The sequence below is a fragment of the Ostrinia nubilalis genome, chromosome 9 (genome assembly GCF_963855985.1).
Source record: "Ostrinia nubilalis chromosome 9, ilOstNubi1.1, whole genome shotgun sequence".
Lineage (NCBI taxonomy): Eukaryota > Metazoa > Arthropoda > Insecta > Lepidoptera > Crambidae > Ostrinia > Ostrinia nubilalis.
The window spans coordinates 2,438,960-2,449,111 of record NC_087096.1 but is presented as its reverse complement, the minus strand read 5'-3'; the positions used below and the strand labels follow the sequence as shown (position 1 = coordinate 2,449,111).

Here is a 10,152-nt window from a genome sequence, read left to right as displayed (position 1 = left end):
ATGGAAGCGAGCTTCACCCGGAATCCTCAACCACGGAGGAAATGGCTATCTTACCTTTAACTGACGGAACACAACAATACGGTTAACATTGTTGTTATGGCGACAGATTAAGGTGAGATGGTGGTAGCTAGCCAGGCGGACTTAGAACAAGCCCTACCACCAACAAACAAATTATATTCAGGGTTTATACTTTCCTAATCAAATCGTAACATATAAATTATTTTTCTCTTTGTTGTCCTCAATCAAATTTGTAGATATTTACTTAACTTAATGAGTTTATGTCTCCGAGGAACTCTGTAATCTAGGGATTCTATCTGTGGTTGACGTTAGTAGGTAGCAACAAAAGCAAATTGGGCCTAGTAATCGTCTCAGACTGAATTTACAGACTTGTTTTCCAGTCTACAGCGTTTAAATTTACGCCTATTTGAAAATGAAAATGCTGGAACTTTCCAATACATCTAGATTTATGTTAGCATTTAATTTTGCTAACTGGAAATGAATTTTACAAATTCCGCTAAAGCAATATTAATTTGTCGATAAAAGTTTTAAAGGGATGATTTATATTGGGAAGTTATAGGAGTGCTTGGATTTCCAATAAACATTATTTCTAGGCACGCTTATTTAGCTAGATAGAATGGCCAGAGTGGAATGATTATGTATCTAGCTAAAGAAAATATAAAATCCATCCTATTGTGTAACCGAAACACCTAACCTGTAAGATCTTAGGCTGCCTATTGTCGCAAAAAAATTAATCTTTTGAGAGCAGAACGCAAACCACGTGTAATTTCCGACTATAATGGGAAAAGATGTTAGTACGAGTATGTACGTATACAATTTTCCTAGTATGTGTACCGTTTAAGTACTGTGACGGTACGTAGATACTGAAATTATTGAAAATTGGACTGGTATTTCGAGAAGCGGGTAGGTTTTCCTTTTTCATGTTACTCACTGTTCCATTTATGCGCACTGTATCTGAATTTACTGGCAATAATAGGATTTTATTGAGCAGGCTTACTCACTTGTCTTGCCTTCTCAGCCAAGAAGGTAATATAGTAGTATAGTTTGCGAGGCGAGCTGGCCTAGCTGTAATAGAGTATTTTAAATTTTCTATACATCATCAAACCGCCTTGATATGGTCTAGGTCAAGAGGGCGCGCAATCCGCAATCCTCATCGTGTGTTGGTTCCCGCTGAAAACCAGCTTCTCGACATGGCGCTTGTTATGTCGCGAATATTGCTGAGCGGACGCCTCTTCAGCATAGCTTGTGGTTTAATGTTATGTAGGTACTGTATTTTTCTTTTTATGCTGAATAAAGTATTTTTATTCTTATACTTGGTTATTATTCGCAGACGGTGCTGGGCGCCATGCCGTTGGCGGTGGCAGCTGTCAACCGCGACTCTAGTTTGCTGCCTGGGCTGCGCCTGCGATTCTTAGCCGCCGATGTGGGCCGTCCACGCGCACACTTACCTATGGACAAGGACAGCCTTACTTTGAGGTAAGGTTTATTTTTTTATAGACAGACAACTTCACTTGGAGATAGTTTAGTTATACCTTGCTGCTATCAACCGCGATTCGATCTTACTGATCTTCTTAGCTTAGCGATTCTTAGCTGCCGACGTGGGCCGTCCACGCGCGCACGGTAAGTGCGCGGACAAAGAAGTCTTACTTTAAGATAAGGTATTGACTTTGGAGATGGGATTCAATTGAATGCCGAAATGAAAAGGGAAAGAGGCATTACGAGCGATGTGTTTGGAGCAAATGTGCTACACCTGACGTTGCGTGGCTCGCGCCATAGACTTGGGAGGAGTATGCCAAAGCTGGTAGCAAGCACAATGACAGTAACTCATCTCAAATTCTGTTCCTAAGGCCCCAAATAATACCTAAGTACTTTCAGTATAAGCCATCTCATCTCTCTTTCTCGTGTACATTACTTCAGTAGGAGTAACTCCTAGAGTGATATGAGTGGAATGTATAATTAATTAGTAGGTACCTAAGGCTGGTGTTAATGTGCGCCGCATTAAAGATCACCTAAAAGTTTCAGAGGTTGAATTGTGTAAAGCAATAGTAATCATTTGACAGTTCATAACGTACGACAAAGTCAGTTAAACAAAGCGTTTGACAGAATAATCGTACGTTATGAACTGTCAAATGATAACGATTGCTTTACACAATTCCACCTCTGATCACTTACACACACACAACCCCCGGACTGGTAGCAAAACAATTTAATATATTTCCTTTAGAAAACAGTATTGGACTTTACAACCAGTGACCTTCAACCTTCAACGTATTTGTCTACAATTTACTGTGCAACAACAACTTTGTTGCAAAATGGCACTACAATTGTAGATGATGCCACAATGTTTCTTTAAAAGCATTCTCCCATTAACACCCGTATTCACAAACATTACTATGAGGTCTTACAGTTCGCGTGGACGCACAGGGTCACACATGAACCAATCACAGAGCTCTATTAAACGCTGTGCGTTCGATTTGCTGCGTCACTTAAGCAAGCATCGTTTGTGAATAGGTACGGGTGTAAATCAGTTCTGTTTTAACCCAGATCCAGACCGCATATAAAGAGCGTTTATCAACAAAATTACCTATATTGAACTTTGAAAAGAAATTTACTTCACTCGTAAAGTAACCTACTGATCCTTTTGAATCTCGTTTTGGGTACAAAGAATATTTATTAGGGGCGTTGGATGTGACAGATAATGTACAATTTGAACGCATTTTTATTCCACGAATTTGCATTTATGATAGATCCCGTATTCGTTGGCAGTGTGTTGCTACAGCTTGTGTGATTCATATAACGGTAAATTTTAATAAGGAGTAACAGTGAACAGTAATATCTCATGAAAAAAATATAATCTCATCTTTCTACTGAGCAAATCGTTACTAAAGCCATGTAATGTGATATATTACACGTACTTTCAGCACATGAACAAAGAAACGAACGAAGACAAAGCTGTTTAGGTACGTGACAAGTGGACCTATTCTGATAGGATTGGAACAAAATTTTACCGTTAACTTTATGTCGAAAAGGTGTTACTAGAATTATACACTAACACCTAACACTCTTTACAAGCAAGCGCAAACAAAATAAAAAGAGGAATAAATTCCATGCGCGATACAAGCTTTCGAAATTATTAGAACCTTGCATACAATTTTTTTTTCGTTTTTCTACATACAAAAGAATAAAGCTTGTTTTTTAAAAAGTTTTTTTTATTTTATTTTTTTGCATCTTAACTAGTATAGGGAAGTCGAACCTTAACTTCGAACTCCCTATGTTCTTCTGATTAATTTCGTTGCGGGTCCAATGACAGTTAACTTTCCCCGGGACAAAGACCGTCACTGCTTGGGTTTTTATTAGCGGTCAAGTTGTAGATCCTGGCTACACAGGAGTTGCAGCGGTGGGAACGAGAGGTGGGAATTGTTATTGCTAGTACCTAATTCTAAGGACTATCTACTCTATATTCTTGTACAGACTGCCTCAATAAAATCTGTCAATTTTTGTGACCAACAAAAATAAAACTACCTATGCTAAAAAACATTGACCTGAACCTATAAGATTGCAAAGTGAGGTGATGGTAAGGACACGAATAGTCCAATCTCTCTTAGAATGAAAATTGACAGTTTGTTTGTCGTGAACCTTAAATACCTACTTAAAGCCTTTTATAAAATTAATTATCTATTCAATTTATTTAATACTTCGATGGCGGTAAGAAACTTGCAAAGTGTTTACGATGTTATATTTAGCCGTAATTAAAATATGCGTGAGCACTTTCTCTTCGAAAATATTGAGTAGGTACTTAATTGATATCAGTATTGTAGAAAGGGTAAAGGAAAGTAAATTTGGGTCATGTAGGTAAAGTAAATTTACATTGTGAATAGGAGATTACTTATAATGAAAGACGAACGTTACAAGTTCAACGTTACGAACAAGGTTTAGGTTTATGTTTGTTTGAAAAGATTTTGTAATAATGTAATAGCACTTTAATGTAACACTCAAGAACGAAGATAAATGTGTTTCGGTCGTATATTGAAATATTTTTCTACACTGAAGCATTTATAACTGGAATTAATACATAATAATATTATCGCGCACAAAGTAATTAGGTATTATTTCCCAGACCTGGCCATAAACATAAGAAGAAGAAGACTACTTACTAGAAAAATACTTACCGTTATAAAAGACAGTGTTTCTGTTGCAAAATCCCGTGAGAGTGACAATTTTTATAGTAAAAATGCAACATAATACAGGGTGGTCCAGAAAGAAATTCATTTTTGAAAATTCAAGAAAAAAAAGTCTGTGTAATTTTGTAGAACTTTATTCATTACAATTCAAAGAAAATTAAATGAAATTTATTTTGAAATTTACCTTTATTAAATTACATCGTCCAGGAGATTTCCTTGACGCTTACAAAATTCGATCAACTTACATCAAAATCTTGAAATGCGTTCGTTAGAATTACCTCAAAACCTATTTTCCATTTTTTGCCGAATGTTGAGCTTCAGTTGTTGCATGGTTGTTGGATTATAAAAGTATACTCTATTCTTAAGGTAACACCACAAAAAGGAGTTTTCTGGAGTGAGATCAGGGCTTCCTGGTGGCCAGGAGATGTCACCCCTGCCTGAAATTATTTTTTTGTGGGAATATATCTTTTACCATCTAAATGCTCTCATTTGAAGTGTGACACGTAGCCCCATCTTAATGAAACCAAGTGCTCCTGTCATAGCCTTGCGAATCTTGCCACTTTGAAATCAAAAAGCTTTTCGGCATGCCAGTATAGCGCTCTAAAAAATTAATCATGCTTTCGATGCAACAAACCAATTAAGCAGGGGTGAAATCTCATTGCCACCAAGAAGCCCTTATCTTATTCCAACAGACTTCTTTTTGTGGGTTACGTTATGAGCAGAGTATACTCTAATGATAATCCAAAAACTCTGCAGCATTCATCCATCCTGAATCCATTTCGAGGAAGTTCCAAAATCTACTCTAACGAAAGTTTTCCAAAATTTTTGTGCATGTTGACCGAATGTTGTAAACGTCAAGGGAATCACATGTACGATCAAATTTAAAAAAGAAAGTAAATTTAAAAATAAATTGCATGAAATTTCCTTTAAATTGCAATAGTTAAAGTTCTACAAAAATTTATACTTTTAGTTTCCTTACATTTTCAAAAGTGAATTTTCTTCTGGGCCACCCTGTAGTTTAAAATAATGTTAAATTAAATGTTTCCTGTATGTATTGTAATAAAGGTTCCATGATAAAATCGGTAAAATCCCTACTCAATTATTTAAATAATTGATATTTAGGAGGTGAGGCCTGAAGCGTGAATGGCGTTTTCAGCTAATTATCAATAATTAATCTTATAATAATTATCATCTATTACACCGCGCGTATTTCGTTTCAATAATATTTTTAACACATTTCCAGTGAAAATTAAACGAGGTGCCGGAAAATGTGTAATAAATATGTATTTGAATGCATTTAAAATTTTAAACACAGTAATTATGAAGTTATAAAGGTAGCAGGAAGGCGCTGGACGCAGGCCGCTACCAACCGGGCAACATGGAAAGCATTGGGGGAGGCCTATGTTCGGCAGTGGACGTCCTATGGCTGAGATGATGATGATGATGAAACACATTATGGTCTCAATGTGGCTAATGAAACAGAATGAAGATTAGGAAAAGAATCGCACTAAATAAAGCAACGACTGCCTGGTCTACTCGATATTGTGGTGCACCCATTCGTAACATAGCCTACTTAAGCATATTTAGCTTACCACGAGGCGTTAACGGGTATAATATAGCAATTTGTATTTTCAAAGTAAAAAGAAACAAACTGTTTCAGTATAATTTTGAAGGAAGTGATTGATGATTGTTTGCACGTTAGCCATTAAAAGGGCTTTTAACATCTATGTTTAGGGAAGATTAATTCAGACTCGCTACGTCGCTTTTAATTAAGCGTAAAACTGCGTTTAACGGAAATCGATATATTTGGGATAGGTTTACGAGATTCCGTCTGCTAATTTGAATCGAGCTAAAATTGACTCAATCGATAACTTCGTTGGAAGATAAATGTAATTAGCCGACTGAATCAATCACAGCATTGCATTGGCATTACCTTAAAAGGTGTTTATCAACAAATGTTGCATAATGAATACATGGCTTAATGTTTGTATGGAATTGTGATATTAAATAGGTACAGCCAATTTATGATCATTTTTATGGCCCACTTACATATCAACGATTTTTTTATATGTAGGTATAGTAGCGTACTTTCTCGAGCATTTCTATGTAATGTAACGCTCTTACATAGTACGAGTACATGGAAACAGCTCAGTTTCCAAAGCACGTTTGGTTCGTGAAAGGTTGATAGACTAGATTCAAGAACATCATAGAGCAGCTCGTTGTTCTGTTACAAGCAATTTCTCTAGTCTATTACTCACCTTTATGCTGTTGCATAAAGGTGCATATTTTATACGCTGTTTTGTTAAACAGCGTATGACATAAATTTCGCGTTCTTCACTTCACTTCACTACTTCACTTATTAACTTTCATTCGATTACCATTGTAAATTGATTCGATTACCCATACCGTGTATGGGCGACGGTAATCACTTACCATCAGGTAATCCGTTTGCTCGTTTGCCTCCTGTCACATAAAAAAAAAAGTCAAATAAACGTTACAGTCAAAATTTCAATCAAAAATTCTTCATTTACTCGTACTAGTATTACCTATCCCAGCTAAACCTGATCTGCTAGTCGAGGCGATTAACGTCTATTTAAAAAACAGGAAATGTAATGCTTACAACCCGGTCGAGTTAACTGCGCATCTGGCAGTTATGACGTCACATTGAAGCTCTAATACGGACAGGGCAAACGCGGCAGAGTACGAGGGATAGCAATTCAGCAAGGTGCGCAAATTAACTCAACCGGGTTGTAAATGTTTGACGAAGTTATAGATTTAATGCTTTGTTCACGCCATCTTATAATAATAATATAATAATAAAATCATATTTATAATCTTGCCTTGTCCACAGAGTGATGACCCAAATGCGAGACCTTGGCGTGGTGGCGTTCTTTGGACCTGACAGCACGTGCCACACTGAGGCCAAGTTGGCTGCTGCATGGAACCTACCCCTTATCTCTCATGTGAGTATGGAAACTTCTTTACAAAAATCATCATAAAGCCAACTCTCTTAATGAGCCAAAACATGAAGGCATTGATTAAATTAAGCTCAGATTTCATCAAAGTTCAGTATAGATGTCCTACACTGACTGATAATATGACATTAGAGGAGGGCGCTAATACCAATACTGGGTTGTTTTTGATTTTTGCCACTCGACGTTCCAGAATCGTGGAACTATATTTACTTCAGCCCATCGATATAGTACATAAATAACTACATTAGATTGGTGATCCGAATACCGCTCTGTTCAACCGAACTGCACTGCAATCCGTACACCTTACTTTAGTGCGATTTTGACATTCATGTAAGTGCATGCACCTTTTGAAGTTGGTTAGACGACAGAGCTAATGCAGCAGCTGCATTAAAGGTACTTTTAATTCGTTCCAAAATACGATAGCTTCTCTATAGGTAACTACTTTATAACTCTACGCTTCAGCTATTTCTCAGGTTTGTTTTTCATGCGTCTGCACGTTTTAGTACCTGATGGTACGTGACGATCAGGCCTAAGACGAAACGTGACTATTCAGTTAATATGAGAGTACCTATTTACAGGTATATTGAAAAAGATGATAACTTTACTCCTTTGTGGTTTGCTTAATTATCAAATCAGCAAATCGTATCGTTACTTATCAGTTTATTTTGTGAGTCTAAAGGGTCTCAAACTTAACGGCGTAATATTTAGCAGACTTTGGTCCTTCGAGTCCGACTTAATGTTTAAAGTGGAAATTAAGTTTCAAAGTCCTAATAGGGCCAACCGTCCGCCATTAGCTTGCTGGCTTACAAAGATAAAACGCCTTAAAAACCGGACAGGCCAAATTGGTAAATAGCCGGACATGATTTTAAAAGCCTGTCTAACCTTATTAATTTGTCGTAGCAGTAGAGCTTCACTAATAAATAACATTTACTCCGTACAGTTGGTACCTAAAATAGCTTTCTTGTAAAACACCGTTTTGTGAAAAAGTTAACATTTGACACCATAGCTCCTCACCTTGCATTCATTTTTAACACATGCATTGATCAGGGTTGCTTTCCTAGTTTAATGAAATTAAGTAAAATAATCCCATTGTTCAAGGCTGGTGATAAATGTGACCCCTCTAATTTTCGGCCGATTTCTATTTTACCAGTACTTAGCAAAATTTTTGAGAAAATTATATTTCATCAACTTCTTTCTCATTTTATTTTCAACAAATTACTTCACAATAAACAATTTGGTTTTACCAAAGGTAGAAGTACTACTGACGCTGGAGTAGCACTACTGAAACACGTCTTTGATGCTTGGGAGAGTAAAAAAGACGCTGTTGGTATTTTTTGTGACCTTTCAAAAGCGTTTGATTGTGTAGACCACCAAACCTTACTAAAAAAATTGCGACATTATGGTGTTTCGGATGAGGCACTTGATCTGTTGAACTCGTATCTCACAGGCAGAAAGCAAAAAGTTTGTATTAATGGAACTGAGTCTTCTGGAGCACCTCTTACCATGGGTGTGCCGCAGGGATCGATATTGGGACCTTTGCTATTTCTTATTTATATTAATGACCTTCCCTACTTTGTAAAAGATCTATGTGATATTGTGTTATTTGCTGATGACACATCTCTCATTTTCAAAGTTGATAGAGGTAAAGTAAACCTTGATGATATAAATGACACACTCTCACAGGTTTTGCATTGGTTTACTGTTAACAACTTATTGTTAAATGCAAACAAAACTAAGTGCATTAAATTTACCTTACCTAATGTGAGGCAGGTTCCCACACAATTGATGGTGAAGAATGAACCATTAAATAGCATAAGTTCCACAACATTCTTGGGAATCACTTTAGACTCTAAACTTCAGTGGGGTCCTCATATTGAAACCTTGTCAGCAAGGCTCAGTTCAGCTGCTTTTGCAGTGAGAAAGATAAGGCAATTAACTGACATTGAAACGGCAATATGCCGTATGACATTATTAATAATTTTAGCTATTTTCACAGTATAATGTCATACGGCATATTGTTGTGGGGCTCAGCTGCGGACATTGAAAATGTGTTTGTTCTGCAGAAGAGAGCAGTGCGGGCCATTTATAACCTTGGACCCCGATTTTCCTTGAGAGAATTCTTTAAGGAGATTAATATACTGACAGTAGCTTCACAGTTCATTTATGAAAACCTTTTATATGTTCGCAAAAATATAGAGCAATTTACTAGAAAGAGTGATTTACACAAGTTCAATACAAGAAACAAAAATAAACTTGCCGTTCCAAATTTCAGACTGCACAAGATTGGTGATTCATTTATGGGGAAATGTATTAAACTTTTCAAAAAATTACCACAAACTGTTGTAGAATTGCCCATTCATTTTAAAGCACATATCAAAAGCACCTTAATGAAAAAGGGCTACTATAAAGTTGATGATTATATAAAAGATAAAAATGTTTGGAATGTTTAACTACCTAGCTCGCATCAATACTTATGACTATAATATTTTGTATATTTTAAAGACTGTAAACCCTTGAAAAGGAGGCTGACAATAGTGACTGAGTTTCTTGCGCTGCTTCTTCTCAGCACTGGCCCATTTATTGTCCCGAAGCAGTGGTAGGGTTAATATTGGGACGTGTAAAAGTGCTTTCTAAAAGCCTATTTGCAAAAATAAATGAATTTTATGAATTTTTATAGATAAAACAACAACTGATATCAATATGCAAATACTTAGCTGCTTTCAAGAATGAAAGTCTTATTTATTTTGTTCCTCCTAGCACTAATTTGTATTTTAAATTCATAATACATTCCTACAGTGCACGGCTGCATCAAAATATCTTTCAACTAAGAATTTGTTTGTATAATGTTTCAAATTTACACTCTAGAGCCTTTAAGATTTTCATAAAACTTTCTTATTAGAAATGCGATGATGTGTAAATATTTGTTCTGGACGAGTTATTTGCAGTTGTTTTGAATTTTAAGCCAGATTCATTATTAT

At 36.3% G+C, this 10,152-nt stretch overlaps 1 protein-coding gene across 1 annotated transcript in view; it reads left to right on the top strand.

Annotated features, from left to right (window-relative positions):
• The first annotated feature begins 1,363 nt into the window (after positions 1-1,363).
• The window catches only part of LOC135074795 (guanylate cyclase 32E), a 61,444-nt gene continuing 52,655 nt past the window's right edge, over positions 1,364-10,152 (top strand). The window contains exons 1-2 of the mRNA XM_063969176.1: positions 1,364-1,494; positions 7,051-7,162. Coding sequence (XP_063825246.1) covers positions 1,364-1,494; positions 7,051-7,162 — 243 coding nt within the window. The remainder of the gene's footprint in view (positions 1,495-7,050; positions 7,163-10,152) is intronic.